The sequence below is a fragment of the Drosophila tropicalis genome, unplaced genomic scaffold (genome assembly GCF_018151085.1).
Source record: "Drosophila tropicalis isolate 14030-0801.00 unplaced genomic scaffold, ASM1815108v1 contig_1187, whole genome shotgun sequence".
NCBI classification, from domain to species: Eukaryota; Metazoa; Arthropoda; class Insecta; order Diptera; family Drosophilidae; genus Drosophila; species Drosophila tropicalis.
In genome coordinates, this window is record NW_027172559.1 from 3,056,715 (window position 1) to 3,073,878 (window position 17,164).

General features: G+C 37.1%; 3 protein-coding genes across 3 annotated transcripts; 1 reads left to right on the top strand and 2 right to left on the bottom strand.

Annotated features, from left to right (window-relative positions):
* Positions 1–2,929: 2,929 nt before the first annotated feature.
* Elba3 (Early boundary activity 3) lies at positions 2,930–4,066 on the bottom strand. Its single transcript, XM_068291014.1, has one exon. It carries the CDS (start codon positions 4,064–4,066, stop codon positions 2,930–2,932), a length of 1,137 nt encoding a protein of 378 aa, XP_068147115.1.
* A 508-nt stretch (positions 4,067–4,574) lies between these two features.
* LOC137576524 (uncharacterized) lies at positions 4,575–8,189 on the bottom strand. Its single transcript, XM_068289696.1, has 3 exons — positions 8,030–8,189; positions 7,917–7,975; positions 4,575–6,474 (listed from the first exon to the last, which is right to left on the bottom strand). The coding sequence occupies exons 1-3, from the start codon at positions 8,044–8,046 to the stop codon at positions 4,730–4,732; spliced, it is 1,821 nt and encodes a 606-aa protein (XP_068145797.1). The 5' UTR covers positions 8,047–8,189; the 3' UTR covers positions 4,575–4,729.
* Elba1 (Early boundary activity 1) lies at positions 6,673–7,939 on the top strand (the record flags this gene model as incomplete). Its single annotated transcript, XM_068290793.1, has 1 exon — positions 6,673–7,939. A coding segment is annotated over one exon (1,158 nt), but the record flags the coding sequence as incomplete, so codon positions are not given.
* Positions 8,190–17,164: the final 8,975 nt, after the last annotated feature.

Below are 17,164 nucleotides of genomic sequence, written 5' to 3' on the forward strand. Positions count from 1 at the left end.
AATTTCTTGAAACTGAATGAAAAATTCAAAATTTAAGCTGAAATAATTACATAATTACATTGCAGCGCAGTGTTGGAAAGGTAACGAGTGTCCTTGAAGGTTCATAGTTGTCCATAGTTTGGTCCTTTTTCCAAATTTATCACCCAACTTGTTATGGACCTGCCATATGAAAAAACAGTATTCTCACCCTGGTCCCGCGTATATTGATGAGAGCCAAAATCTTTTTCTCCCCCAATCAGCCAAAACTTTGCTGCTCTTATGCTGGGCGATGGGTGAATCAGAAAAAAACGTCTGGCCGGGAATCTACTCTTTTCGACGTCCCTCTCTTGACTTTATCTTTGGACCAAGAATTTAGTTTGGGGACAGGTACAAGTAAAATTTTTTAGAACGTGGACAGGGGCTGCGGGTGCTCCTGCGCAGCTCGATTTAACCGGCCTATTTTGGGGCAATTATTTGAAATTTAAAAAAATCCCTAACTTGCATGGTACCACGAACCTCGCCTCGCTGCGCCTCAGGATTACACAAAATTTTTCACACAAAAAAAATCAAAAATTCTCTGTTCGGCTTCTTCAGCCAAACTTGAGCTCCTCGGCTCGATGGAAGGAGCTTTTTTTTTTAAATTTCAAGGATTTCAAGGATGTATTTACAATTAATTATACTTCATTGTTAAGATATTTAACATGCACTTCTTTCTCCTTGTTTTTTTTTTTTTTTTTTTTTTTTTGTCAACCGCCGCACCTCACTGATTAAACTGATTTTAACCTTTTTAACCTTCTAGAATCAGACGACTCATCGCCTGATCTTACGGTTTATTCCTTAGACCCGAGCCTGGGTCAGCAGCCTTTTGACCGCTGGACGACTTTCAAATTAAAAAAAAATCCCTTTATAATTCTGATCTACCCAACACTAGATCCCCCACTATTCCCCGACTTGCTCACTATTTTCTGACCCTATTGTCACTATCGATAGATCTCTACCGATAGCCTCAGGGCTGGCCATAACAAACTCAATGCACTTTGAAAATTACTTAAATTACTATCGATATTGATTACCCGACATCCATGTTTTTCACAAATACAACTATCGATATATCGATATTTCCATCAATGTTTGTTCCAGCTCTATTATACAGACTTGTGAAATACGTTTAGGGAATCCCATTATTTGGCTTCTGATATTAAGCAGAAAAAGGAAAAAAGTACGATTTTTGTTTAATTAAAAAAACATATAAAATATATATATTTTCTTTCAAGGCATGGATATGATTGCAGCCAACTTAATCGACGCGGAAGCCGATTGGCTTCTTCAATGGAATCGAGTCGGCTTAGACAGCCTGTTCCAAGAAACTGAAACTATTCAATTGGAGCGAAAATTTCAAAGACTCAGCGATGTTCACGATAAACTTATGAATGATTTCAAAGAGTCGAATAATAATTTCGCTTTTCTTCAGGTAGATTTCGAAAAGCAGATGCATGAACTTCAATACACCAATTCTCAGAAGGAGCAACTTATTATCGAACGTGATGGCTTATTGTTGCACGTGCAGGAAATGAAAGATGCCAATCTTAAGCTTGTACAGCAAGTAAACGAGCAGTCTGCATCAATGCAGAAAATTGCTGAAGACTACCATGCTAGGCTGTCAGAAAATGAAAAAGTTCGGCAACAAATTATGGGAGACTTACGCAGCCAGGATGCCCGCTACACAAGTATAATGGATGAATTGCAAGAAAAGGCTGAAGAGTGCTTGAAGCTTAAACAATTACTTGAACGGGAGCGAGAAAACATGAATTGTCCCATTTGTTTCTGTCCGTGGGAAGAGTTTGGATGTCATCGTTTGGTTACGCTACGTTGTGGTCACTTGTTTGGCGACAGCTGTGTACGAGATCACTTGAATAGATGTGTGGAATGTCCAATTTGTCGTTCCCATGCTGACAACAGTCAATTAATTTACATCTATGGTCGCAATGTGCTTCCAAATGCTATTGAAATCTAACCTTATCGAAAAAAAATTTAAGCTTACACAAACTAACTGCTTTTGTCTCACTTATTTTCCTGAGCTTAGAAAAAAAAATAAGGTACATATATGTAGCAAAAAAGAAAGGGACGGAGTGAGTTTAAAAGGATTACAGGAAGTACAAGTCTGGGAAAATATAATAGCCGAAGACATTTAACGCTTCAAGAAGCTACGAATATTAAAATACATAATATAATACATATAATAATTTAGTACAATAAGTTCATTAATAAAGGGATTGGTTATTTGAGACTGGTGATGGCACAATTATGCCTTTCGATTAATTGAATTCTTGGTAAATATTTACTTAAGCAACTCGAGATTTCAGTGTTGAAAAGATGAAAATCGGCTAAAGCTAGATTTCAGTGTCGGCTAACGCTATTTTTATGGATTATGCTGCTGCCAGTCTGTTGTATTATTTAGCACATTGTTTGGCTGCACTGACAGCCAAATATTTTACTCTGAATTATAAAATCGAGGCTACCAGGGCAGCCGAATATTGTATTCTGAACTACATTTGTTATGTAAAATCAAAATATATTGTAAACTCAACTATATTTTCGTTTGTTGAGAACAAAAGATTCAAAAGGCCCGCTTTTTCGAGTATCCAACGTTTGGCATCTGGCAACACTATCTCAAAAACTGTCACGTTTTTAGCCTTAATCAGGAAGTTTTAGCTATAAAACCGCTAAAAACATACATTTTCTTTTGTTGGTCGACGGCTGCAACTCTCTAAACAAGATACATACATATATAATTCCTGAAAGATGCCTAATTATACTAAATTCATGTTGAATCCAACAGTAAGATATGAAATATTTGAACAAATTTAAAGTCGATTATTTTATTGGTTTTGATTTGCTAATATTATAATTATAAGTATTTACAGGTATTTTATATAGTATATCGTTTTAACTACTGCGCTCCGTCTTCAACCAACCCTTTGTTATTCATCGCTTCCACATCCAAACGATTTTGTAGATTCTTATTGATGTTGTCCAAAATATCAAAGGCCTCGATGATCATTTTTGCCTCACTTTCAGCTTTTTCGCTCATCTGTGCGAGGCTGTGCCTCAACTCCTTATGCTCACCATTGGCGTCACGCTGTTCGGCTCTCTGAAAGATGCTGCTACTGGTGCGGGTGAAGAGTGAAGCTGTTCCCTGGCCCTGTTCAATCTGCTTATCCAATTCCTCTGGCACTGGGAAATTGAGACCTAGAGCAAAACTGCGCAATTCGTCAAGTTTGGCTTGTTGTTTGGCCCGATCCTGGCCATAGCTGATGACCACAGCTTGTAGGACTATGTCAGTACCTGGCAGCTGGATATAGGCTATGACATCTTTGAAGAGGTTCTCATTGCGCCACATAGTCTGCTGGTATTGAATGACCCGATAGCCAACTGTTTCAGGATTGGTGCTAAACTGCACCAGCAACCAAGTATTTTCGTCCAATGGGTTAGACGTATCTTCAATTTTGTCGTCAAAGGCGTGGTCAAAACAACGGGCTTTCAGATTTAAAAGAATTTTCTCCATGTAGTCGCGCTGATCGTAAGCATACAGGACATGAGCAATACATCCGGGACCCAATTTCACCAGCGGTGTGCCACCCAACTCTGGCTTTGTGCTCAGCCAGACAACTCGGCTCGGTGAGATTAACTTCTGAACCAATTCCTCGTTTTCCGTATACTGCACAAGCAATTGCCTGGCATTAGACTCCTCGCGTCGTACTTTGCTCATAGTAACCAGAGCGGCGTCTACCAATTTGCGGTCATCGGCAGCCAAGATAAGTTTAGCTTCTACAACCATGCCATTAACACGGAACTCCACGAATCGTGTCATATATTTGTCCGAAACATCGCTCTCCAGCAGCTCCATTGAGTGAAGGACGCACAATCTTGACTGTCCACTGGGACGACCACTTTTCATGGAACCTTCGTCGACTTCAGCTAGAAACCAGGAGAGTCGAGTTGCAGCTCCTCCATTTTGGCTAGCGGCTGCATTGACCACCGCCACCGCAGAATCATCCAAACCACTGTCGTTGCTAATATTGCTCATGGTCTTGTTGTCTGTTCAACTGTTGCAAACTAATGATTCACTCTGATCGTGAGCTGGCTTTTAAGTACTGTCAAAACTATTAGCGAATGATACTACACAGGTAAAAAGTTCTCATTGTATTATGCATCCCACTCTGTTTTATGACGGACATTTACCATACGGAGATTAGCATTGGGATCAAGTATGGATTTTCAAATTGTCGGTACCTGTGTGGACTTAAGCATTGGGTTGCCAACAGCTGCTGGTTAAATGGGTGATACCGACTGTACCTGCTTTATATAAAATACCTGATTTACACAATATTGCTTGAAGGACGAAAACAATTTTCTACTTGAGAAGTTTACATATCTGTCTAATTATAACAAGTTAATGAGTTTTTCTTTGTATGATCGTTAAAACAATCTACAAAGTCTAATTTCCCGTTCGCAAAACCTAAGCAGTGGCAAAAATCTAAACATAGTTCGATGATTTATTTCATTTTGTGAATCCTATTTAAAAAATTTCGCTATTGTTAATAATGTTAATATTAGCCAAAGGTTTATTTAGTTTCGTCGGATGTAAACATGACATGAATATGTGTAAAGTTTTATTTTAAAAACCCTTAAATGTTTGTAAAGTAACGTCCACATGATACTAAAATCTTAATATTAAAGTATCATTCGATCATTTTTGGAAAGTTACTTTAAGGAAATTGTTTTCCACTTGATTTCCCTTTTTTAGCCCAATATTAGACGTTGTTGTCCTTGTCGTTTTCATTGTAGTCGTTGTGATTCGAAGCCGGTAATGAGATGTGTGCTCAGTTAGTTCAACGGATTTTGATTCGGAAAACCGTTTATCCATATATTCAACGGGTAAACCCAATGTTTTGACAGCAAGCTGCCAGATTTTTGCCTTTTTCTGATCTAAGATGTCACTTTCGCCGCCCTGCTCCCGCTGCTTATCAACTTCACGTTTGTCGTGTATGAATTCAAAGGGTATCCCAAAAGAGCAAATCTTAGGCTTAATAGTGCTACGCACATCAACAACACAGAATGTTTGAATACTCTCGAAAAGACCAGAACAAATGGCATCGTCAATGGCCTCATCGTTGACTAGGAGGCATCCTAGGACACGCCCGTTTTTAACTTCGCGGACATTCACATGATAGATATTGTCTGCCCGTAAAAGGACGGTAAGAACCACCTCTTTCAAGCTTCGCATGCCAACTAGTTTGATTAACTCATTGATCAAATCATCGTGAACTAACAGATTTTTGTTTCTACAGAATTGGCACAAGCTCGATTGTTGTCGCTCAAGAAGACAGTTTGAAGCAAGAGTTTGACTTGGGCAAGAACATTCCTCCTGCTTTGATATCATGGAACTCGATTTCTTAGCTACCTCCTTACTGCAGTCCAGCGTTTGCGGGGGTTTACATATACTACTTGATGATTGAAAAATCTTATTATTATCACAAACTGGTTTTCCCGTTTCCGTGGGCTTATTGAAAAAACGTATGAATTCTCTAAATAGAAAATCCAAATCGAATTTCCTTTCTCTTGGACAATTATTTCTATCTAATTGGCTTGAGCTGACTCCTTGAGAAGTGGGTAATAAGCTGTTCGTTTCCTTAATCTCAGAAGGTTTCGTGAATATTTGCATAAATTGCTGAAAAAAGGTCTCACATTCACGTGAGGATTCGTCACTTAATTTGGGTTGGCTTGGGACACCTAACAGCTCGTCTGAGACACATTGAACCGTCCCTTTCTCTTTAATTACTTGTGCTTCCTGTTTTTTAAGCTTATTGACTGACTGCTGCAATATATTGATATGATACTCATGGCTTTCTAATTGCTGTTGTAAATGGAAGACTTTGTGGGCCAAATCGTCAAGTTTAGAGCAATGGGAACACTTAACAGACTGTTTAGGCTCAAGATTTTTCTCGTCCTTGTCGACGTCAGAGTCCGACTCTATAGTCTTAGGGCTTTCCAAAAAGCGCCGTTCTTCATCCTGCTCAAGATTTTTTGTACAGAGCAGTCGCTTCCAAAAACCTTTGCGTTGATTTTGTTTCTTATCTGATTTCGGTTTGGATTTTTCTTTGGATCTATTAGCCTGGGTCTGGGTTAGTTTTGATTTTGTTGGTACAGCGCCTTTTTCATATTGCGTAGATGTGGTTACATTTGTATTCTTATCCTCTTCTTGAAGCGTCTGACTTGATACGGTTTGTTGGATGGAATCGGTTTGCGTCGCAACTGGGACAGTACCAAATCCTCTATTCAATTTAGTACCTGTGGGATATTGCTTCTCGACAATGTCATTCAGTCCGTTTTCCGAGTGGATAGAAGGTAACTTTATCTTAGCGTTGCAGCTGCTAGGTAAACTGCCAGCAGGTATGGGATGCTTTCGGAATATCTCATAGACCTTTTTGGCATCTGCAAGGTAATAAAAAATATATATACATATATAGTTTGTCCAAATCTACCTGAAGTCATTGTATAAAATAGGAAGCAACCTATTAGCTTTCAGTTAGTCTGCAATTGGACAACAGCCAGAGATATGGTAAGTTAATAACTCTTTGTTTCGCCGTAAAATCCATTCAGTTATATCTTTTATATTTGTTCTTTTAGGAAAATCGCCGGCAACGTTTAGAATTTGCACTCAGCATCCTGCCTTATAATGCAAAAGCAGTGCAGTTATCATTTTACCAACAGCAAGTGGAGGAGATAATTACCCGCTTACGCACCGATCTCTCAGATTTTGGAGAAAATGAAAGCGAAGATGATGATGTAAATAGGTTGCACCGACAACATGAGGCAGCGGAAACTTTTGCCGAGCATACAATGCGAAACATTGAGCTGTCGGAAGTCACTAAGCCCCCAACAGCCAAACTTAGTACCCTGGATACCCTAACACTGGCGGCTGAGAAGCTACTAAAGACCCAGCAAATGCTAAATAACATCAAAAGCGATGACGAAGAGCTGGATGACTTTGAGACTGATGAGTTCATTGATGGAGACACGGCCTTCGCCAATATGGAACGCAACCAGCTGATGGAAAACACAATTCAAAATGTAAATGAGGCAAGGGTGAAAATGTTACAGCGGTGGGAACGTAGTAAGCGCACTGCCCTCGATCTGCTTACGATTGAAATCGAAAAAGTTCAGGACATGGATCAGACCGATACGAATACACAAAAGTCGGGACACTTTCAGCTATTTCGAGATGGCACGGATGAGCACAACACCTCGACGCCAAAAACCAATGAAGAGGAGAATATTGAAGCACTAATTGAGGATCCGGACGATGAAGACTATGTTCCGGAAACTCAGACGAAGAGTGTCGGCAAACGCATACGTGTGGCCAAACCAATGACATCAACTCCGAAGGCCAAAAAGATGCGTCCGACATTTGAGTTTGATCACGATCAGTCGTCGCCTATGGTCGTTTTGGGACCAAATGGCACTCAAGTATCTCGCTCTTGTCTAAACGCCATTAACTGGGATATGACTGGGCCATCGATTACTCGGAAATTACTTTGCGAGATCTTCGATCGCGAGACTCTGGCCCATCATACACTCTCGGGCAAACCATCGCCAGCTTTCAGAGACTGTGCACGTCCCACCAAGCAACAGCTTGACCCTCGCAAGGTAGCCGATTTGGTATACCTAATGACCAATAGTATGGACATGACACCACGTGAAGTACGCACCGCCATTACCACAAAATGTGCCGATGAGAATAAAATGTTGCGATCGCGTTTGAAGCGTGGGCCACGCAAATCAAATTAAAAGCAAAGCAAAGACAAAACATTGCCCTAACCTAAGCCAGTGTATCGATATTTGAACAAGGTTTAACCACTTCACTATCAACTTACCCGAAACTTCATTAAATTTAGTACCCTTTTCGTCCCTCGAGGTTGCCTTTGCTCTAAGTCTAAAATAGATCATATCGGTTAATCTAAACTCTTCGGTTCACTTCGAAACTCACCTCTTAAACAGTCTCATTGTTGATTATTATGAAGGTTTTGGTGTTTCGCTAGTTAATAAGTCGCCAATTTCTGTTTTTTTTTCTTTCGATTAAGCAAATTATTTTAGAATTTAAAATATTATTACAATACAAATGACATTGTGTACTTTGACTATTCAGATCTGACAGTATGTCAGAGTGTTTACATAAAATAAACTTAAATACCCTAACCAAATGCCATATATCATTTATTCATTCATTTTCATTGCGTTTAGTGGGAAATTCACAAGAAGTAAATCAGTTTGCCAACAATGCATTATTTATTTGCTCAACGCCCCATCAACTAGATGAATCGATAAACATTTTATATTTACATGTACATACATACATACATATGTGTGCACACCTGTGTAATACATTGATAGCAGGGGCGCAGAAAAAGGGCGTAGTTCTAAAACCTACATACATATATTCTATTGTTGTTCTATTGCTAGTGAAGTTTAAAATCCAATCCAATTCTTGTTTGGATATAGACTTTTAATAGTGAGATACATTGAAAACGTTTACACTAGGATATCAGAATAATGCGAGAGAGATCACAAAGTTTATGGAGAGAATTCGACTATTTATTACATATATACATTTATATGTTCATACATATATATTAATGCTAATTACTACTTCGATTTCTCTACGGCATTCAGAATACCGTACTTTAAGAGCTACAGTATCAATTCGACATTAATTTAAAGTTTCACATTGAACGACATTTATATCAACACCTTCATCAACTATTTTGGATTGATTCTGCCCACACCATGTTCTTAAATGAAAAGAAAATAAAAAATACTAAGCTTTTTTTTTGGGAAAGAAAATATACAACAAAAAGATTGATGGAAAATAATCAATTTTCCAGTTGTCGTCCTGACCAAAGTCGTGTCAATGTTTTGCTAGTTTGCTTAAATTTTTCTCGTTTTTTATTTTTTGCTCTTCATTTTACTGTTTTGATATGTACATATTTTATTTCCACAACATTTTGATATGCAAATGCGATATGTGTGTGTGTGTCCGAGTGTGAGCGTGTGTGGAGAAGGCAAAGTCTGATTTGAATATACATATCGTCGTATTTTATTCATACAAGTAAATGGCAACAAAGTTTTTTTGACAGCCAAACAGGCTCTCAGGATTTGATTTGATTTTCATAGCTGTTGTTGTTGTTGCTGTTGGTGTAACCGCAAAGAACTAAGAACATAGTTCAACCAACAACACAACAACATTTGTGGCTGAAAAATTCTCTAGCACACAAAAAAAAAGGAACCGAAATACGAAAAAAATAACTTTCTGCAACATTTGAGGCAGGGCAAAAAACCAAAAAAAAAATAAAAGGAACACAAAAAAAAATTGACTCTAAGGCACAAATAAATAACTGAAACTGAAGTAAGGAATTCCGCCGAGAATTCATCAAAGTAAAATTTATATCAATCATACACACACACGCACACACACACACACACACACATATCCAAACTCATATACATAACAGACGCATTCCCCCAATCATATCTATGTGACAGCAAATTGAAACATTATATAAAATATTGGCCCAAAACCCAAACCCACAAAACAGAACTCAAACTTGAGCCCCAAAAGTAAACGTATTGGTTGACTGCCAAACCTATCCCGCCCCCTCAATAAATTGGCCTCAAAAAATAACACACAACAAAGAAAAGTAGAAAAAAACGGTATTAGATTTAAAGGAATTGGACAAAATTATTTTTAGATGGAGACAAAATGTTTGAAAGCATTAATTTCCTGTTGGGTTTGGGGGTTTCCTCTTTAAGATTGTGCCTTAAAATAAATCAAAATTTTGTCTCACTGATTTGTGATTCATACAAAGAGGGAACAAAAGCTAATCCAAATGTGATCACATTTCATTACAGCAATTCAATCCAAATGTATAAATAATAAAGAAGCGATGACAGTTAGTTCGTATATTAGAAAAATATATAAAATTTCAATTCATATCCAATTCCAATCTTTAAATTTGCCAGACTTTGAACGATTTTCAAAAGATATATCTAATTTTATTGCTTTTAAATTGAATAATGTAAATCACTCTAATTATCAAGTTATCTTTTCAAGTAAAACAAAAAAAAAACTTTTAAAAACTTTTTTTATTTGCAAGACTTTATTCTGTCTTTCAATCTGCATTAAATTCTCTAGAACTACATATATATTTTTGCCAGTTTTCGCAAAAAGTCATGATGATTTTCTAAAAAAAATCGAAAAAACATTTCAGAAATCGGTTTAAAACTGGCGAATATGCAGTGTAAACAAAAATAGACGGAATCACAATGGTTTATTTTTACATATCTAAAATATTATCAAATAAGCCGCACTTTGGTAATCTCTATTTTTCTTATATATCACTTTTCTATTTAGAAAGTCTTTAAGTTTGCACCAAAAACTAAAATTTTGCCTTTTTTCAATTCGAAATTAATTTTTTAAACTTTCAAAGTTTTTGATGCTCTTTTAAAACATGATAAATTTAGATTTATTTTAAATTACGAACTAGACAAGCCCATATGTCGATTTACAGTTGGAACCCATAAGGGTGTCCCGTCGCCTTCGAATTCCTTCCGGAATCTATGTTTTCTTTCAAATAATTTCTTTCAAGATTTTTTATATTTGATATGAAATGAAACTGTGGCATTTCCAATTTACATTACTCACTTGACTCCCATACACCCACAACAAAACAATTCTCATTTCCCATTTTCGGTTCAAGTTTATTTCTATTATAATCGAAACTTTTCATCGCAAAATGAAAAAATAGAAAAGTTTGGCATTTCTCACGCTTTTAAAATTACTTTAGAAATAATAAAAAAAAGAACCAAAAACAACAACAAGAACAAAAATAAAGGAAAGCAAAAATGTCCTGAGGCCACTTGGCGCAAACTAAGTTTGTAATTGAAACCCACTCGACATTTTAGATAATGAAAATTTCACCAAGGGAATTAGGCGGGAAAAGCCTGGTACTGATTGCTTAGTGAATAGAGGAAAAGTTTTAAGCAAAGCAGCTGATTAGTTCTTACCTGAAACTGGTAAATTATGCAAATTTTTAAACAACAACAATTATAGCCAGACATAAGTATAGTTTAGTTTCTGTATTCGAAATTGTGGGAAAACTTTTTCATTTCTCTATTCCATGGGATGCCATCAAGCTTAATGCGGAAACTTTTTAATGAGCAAATTCAAACGGAAATTAGTTGCCATGTTTGGTTAAACAACCGAAAGAAGAGGGAAAGAACAAACAAAGCAAAACTAACCAAAAGTCACACATACCCCGAGATCCCAAAGTCATTCGTGGTCTAATAATTCATTTAGTTCATGCAGAAATTGAAAAATTAACTGAAGTGCATATGGCACAATGCCAGAGCCAGAGTCAAAACCTAGAGCCAGGACCAAGAGTCAGGACCCAGGGCCAGGACTAGTCACTAAAATGGCATGAAAAAGCTTTTCGTATATATCGTTAGTGGCTTGCAAGGCTCAAAGTCAAAATGTTCCCATAGTGTAAACACAATTCAATTAACTCGCCGCTTGTTGTCCCATTGTTGTTGAGTCGAATACCGAAAGGACGTCAAAATAACTGAAAGCGACAAGGCACTGACGACGACGACGATGATGATGATGGGGATGTTGGATGCTGATGACGTTGACTGACATGGCACATGGCCAAAAAAAAACTGCAAGCAAGAATCTCCTACAATATCTGCATTATTGAAGGTTTTTACATTTTTAAAACATTTTTTTTGTGGAAAATTAAATTGGGTTTTCCCTCATAACACTGCTGAAGTTATTAATAACATTAAAGGCTTAATGAACTCAAGGCTCAAGAGAACAATGATAAACCGAGCAAAACAAATATCAAGTTTGGCTTCATTCTTCATCAATAAGAAATTTAACCAAGGAAGAAGCAGCCAAAGGAGCTGAAGTGTAAATGTCATTGTCAGCTTGGGTTGGTGGGTCACGGATATGGATGTGGGTCCGGGAGTTGGCAATTTTGTGGCTGTAGAGACGCACGACTGCCGATGACACTTTGCCAAGTAAGAAGATGCCAGAGTCAGAGAAAGAGCCATTGCCATTGCCAGATTCAGCCAACTCGAAAGGGTAAACGACAGTGCGACAAGGCAATGCCAAGGCTGAGTAATGCGTGCCGCGAGGCACGGTCTGCGAGCTGTGAAGTGTGACTATATATGCTTCTCCTTGTTTCAGCTTCAAACTAAGCAAGAATTTCGTGTGTTAGTTGTACCACAAAAATGTTTAAAGAAAAATTAAGACTCCATATATTTTCTTTAAAAATGTTGGTGAAACTCTACGATTGAAATAAGAATACTTGTGTTGTTATAATAAGCTGAAAAACATTTCGTTTAACTAGTTTTCCTCTCTTAAATTTTAATATTCTTAAAGAAATGTTACTCAGTAGAGTTATGCCACGATTCAACACTATTAATTGGCATCGATTTGCATTATTCGATCCCAGAAAGTCTATAAGGAAACTGAGTTAAAAGCACTCTGCTGCTAGGCAAATAAAATAATTGGCTCCTTTTCGGGGACTAAATGATTGCTGTGAAAAATTTTTTCCAAAATACTGATGGTATATTGCTAGCTTCACAAATTGACTTATTTTGCCCATGTCAACTATTTGGTTGATATTTTAAAATCTTTTAAAGCCTGAAACTGTCACTACAATTGACCTGCCTGTGATAGTTAAAATCACTCATACGCCACCGGTAAGGGAGGCCACAGCTGTTGCTGTCTAACAGGCTCTGACTCTGTTAACTTAAAATCACTCGATCCCGTGATAACAGGAACTGACATTTAAATTTATGACAAACAATGGCTTTATTGGCTACCAATGAAATGTGTTCATTAAGTTAACTATCCGTTTTTAGTTGCTTTTGTTGTTAGTTGATTCTTGTTGGTAATTTATAACTAAAACTATTTTTAGCTAAAGCTCGGTAAATTGGTAGCCGCTGATGATGAAAATTAAAGCTCGCCAATGATGACGAAAATGAAAAGGAAAACCCATTAACGTACAGGGAAAGCCATAATGACAAAACTTTTACACGTGCAGGAGCCACGAACGGGACCTGAGCGGACCAAGGACCAACTTTTTTTTTGGGCAATCATTTTAATTTTTATGATCTGCCTGAAACTGAGCATGGAGCGACACACCGAGTCCAAGTTCTCTGGCGCCCCTTTTCCTTTTGTGTGAGTAAATAACATTTTAGTCTTACTTTTAATGCCGTACTGACAGGTTTATATTTGTGTATGTGTGAGTGTCTGCATGTGAGAGGTGTGTGTGCGTGTGTATAAGTTTAAGTGTGTGCGTTCAATAGCTGGCATACCGCATGATTATGCGAAAATTACGCATACGCCACATATGCCACGTGCGATTGCTCACATTTGAAGTGCTAAGTCGCAACTAAATTACGCGCCTCACTTGAGTACATGGAGTAAATGGGGAGCTGGGGAATGGAGTGGTTCATGTATGGCATTTATTATTCAAGCGTTTAATTTGTCTAAAATGTCTAATGGCACAGTGGGTAACATTCGAATGATATGCAAATTTATCGGCTCTTGTGTTTATATCCATCATCTCTGGCCATGGTGCGAGTGGATGTCAATAATGTTTCTTCTTTTATGACCAAACATTTTGACATCTTTACATATATGTATGTACATACATACATACGTACATATGTGAAGTAAATATAGAGAGCGTTACATGATCATAAAAAAGCCATCAGAAACCAATTTTAATGCATATACATAAAATGTAAAATCAATAAAATGACAGCAAAAAGGAAATGTCAAGTTGTTTGCTAAAGCGGAAGTCAAATTTAAATACCAACAACATGAAAAAGTGGAGAGGAAAGAGCTTAGAGCGAAAGAAGGCAAGTTAAATGAAGCGCAAAATGTCCAAAAGGCATTGATGGGAATGCATTGATATGTAAAATGCTTTAACATTTTCTTTGATGGCATGAAATTAAATGATAAATGATTGCATGATGAAATAATGTGTAATTAAATTGATGCTTCATTCCGTTACGTTAACAGTTAATCAATCTCTTTTATCAAGTGCGAAATGTCAAAGAGAACAAAAAGCAAACTTTGCACTTCAACTTTCAACTTGAACTACTACCAACACAGAAGAAAATGCCAGGTCATGACCATAAATAAAATAAGTATATATATATATGTACATGCATACGTATTATAAGTAAATATATATTCCCATTTATTGATACAAATCATTGGCAGTGCTTAAGAGGTGCTGCATTGGCAATTCCTGCCACAAACGAGATTTATGTGATTTTTATTTGTGCACAAGTTTTGGCAATGAACTTTGTCCCATCTAAGGATCCAAAAGGTGAGCACCCAGTGCAGTGAGTCAAGTGGTTTGCCACACGAATATTTGGTGCAGCAAATGAGGCACACACACATCAATTCTTATATTGTGGTTAGGGGTTTGCTTCGTCTCCGCTTCATTAGCTATTAATTCCGATGGCGTGTCTAAGGCAAGGGCCATAGTAAAACTCTCCTGCGGTTTTTGCTACAAAACACTAACTAAGTCCTCATCTGTCCTCCATCGCCATGCTTGAATAAACTTAGCATGGCAATCGCATTGAGCCACACACAAAAAAAAAAGAAAGAAACAAAAAAATGACAGAGCGACATGCACAAGATGTGGCTGCAAGTAAAATGGAATTTTCAGCAAAAACTGCGTTCCCATCCAAGAGGAACGAGCCAAAGATACTCGGCACACTGGGGCACATGTTGGCAAGAGAAAACAAAAAAAGTGTAATAAGAAGGGAGAAAGGCACTACAGCTTTAGATTGTATTTAAAAAACTACGAAACATGGATAAGTATTCAAATGTAGAGACAATCCAAAATATTCTGGTTACAATTGAGTTTAATAAACCCAAGTTTTGTTTTTGTTGGCCCATATATTACCAATAGGAACTGATAAATTACTTGATTAAGGGGTTTAATTTGCATTAAAGGATTGTTTTGATGTCCCGACAGTATTTGCGTTACACTTCAAAGAAACTCATTTGAATGATAAATTGGTTTTTGAACCAGTGTACCGAATTTACTGTCGCTTGACAGTCATCGGGAACAACATAATTCAAGGTCTTCGTAGAAAACACAAAAACATACCGAAAATGTAATACAAAACGAAAACTTATTTTTCCAGCAAAGTGCCAAATAATCTATTAGGTTCGAAAAACACACAAGAAATAGAGCAAAACAAAAAACAGAGACAAGTATAGCAATGCGAAAAAGGAAAGTAAAACAACAAAACAAAAACAAAAAAAAGTAAAACAGAAAAAAAAATGAAGATAAATAAAACCAAATCAACAACAGACAAACAACAAATACAGCAAATAACGAGGCAACGACGTGTCAGCATCCAAATGCCATAGAAATAGACTCGTACGACACGGAAAAGAAGACTCCTCCAGCTGGAAAGAACAGAACGATGGCAAAATTGAGACACACAGACTGAAAATGTCCTCTTCTCGTGGAAAAACAAGACAAGATGAGATTTTGAACCAAGTAAGGTAACCTAAACCAGTCTTGGGGATAAAAAGACATTGGAGGGGTCCGGGCGGAAGCTTACTTGGACAAACAAGCAAACAAAATTTGGCGCAGTAGCAAAGTTTTTTTTTCCACTTTTGTTTTTCGAACTGGTCAACAAACATACATACAAGCAAAAGGTAAATGCAATGTAAGCAAAGGTATTGAAAAAGTTGATACTGTAACCAATTGAAAATGAAAATGTCTGTGAGGATGGCCGGGAATTGTGTCAAGATGTGCAAGAGTTGGACAAGGATATGTGTCACATATTCAAATTTTAATATTTTGAAACAATATTCAATCGATAGATGATGAAAAATTCTTATGGCGAGTTATTAAAAGATTTCATATTTTGACTACAATAATTACCCATCTTGATAGAGTGGAAACCATTAACCAATTAGCTTAAATTTACTTTTTGTTTCTGTGTCTTAAGGCTTTTAAATTGCAAGTGAAAATAAAAACTGTTAAGGAAAAGTATCTTATTCTAATGAATTTAAAATTTGAAGTGCAAGCATTTCCGTTTTTTATTTCAAATTTGTGCAATATCAATTTTATTTAGTCTACTTATTTTTTATTGAATGCAATTTTGGTAATAGGTAAATGTATCATGAGCTTGAAGTTGAGTTGCAACGTAATCTCATATCTAACATCTATCAGAAAAAAAAGTGTCCTTAAAATTCATACAAGAGAGGGAGAGCGAGTGGCATATGGAAGAAGGAGAAGAAAGAAACAAATTTCAACTATTTTACTGCAGTCGCAGCTGTGTTGGCTGTTGTTAAAGGACATGCTCATCCGTTCATCCGCATCCTCATATATAGTGAGAGTTTGCTTCGATATATCAAGCAAATGTCAAGCAGCGTGTTACTTTGTTTAACACCCAAAGCACACCCAAAGTATACCCACAGACACACTAACAGTTCACACACAGACAGATACACTAACATAAGCAGAAACACACACACACACATGCATATATCAAAGCAGATAGCATTTCATTTTTTATAGCCCAACAGCAGCAGGAGCAGCAGCAACTTACGCACCAACGCGCCAAGTGACTTTTAACTCTCTTCATTTCAGTTTCCCCACTTTTCGTCTTTCGATTTGACATTTGGCCCAAAAACATTTACTATTCGCTTTGGGCCAGGCTAGGACATTGGCCTCACTGCAGTTGATGGCTTTTCGAAACTCCAAACGGGACTCATAAAACAAAGCAAGAAAAAAAGTATCCAAACTACGCAATATGTTAACTAGGAGCATCAGGAGCGCCAAGCAAGGACCCTTTCTCTATAATAAATAATGAACTGCTTTCTTGGTATCCTTGCAAAAATCGCCTTCTTTCTTTTGGATACGCTTTTATGGACAATCAGGCGTCAGTTGTTGTTCATTTGCCGTGTCATTTGCAACACTTTTATGATTAATTTCCACACAATCTTTTAAAGCATGTGCAAGTTATTCAATGTGTGCAAGTCATAAAGATTGCATACTTTAAGGGGCAATTAAGACGA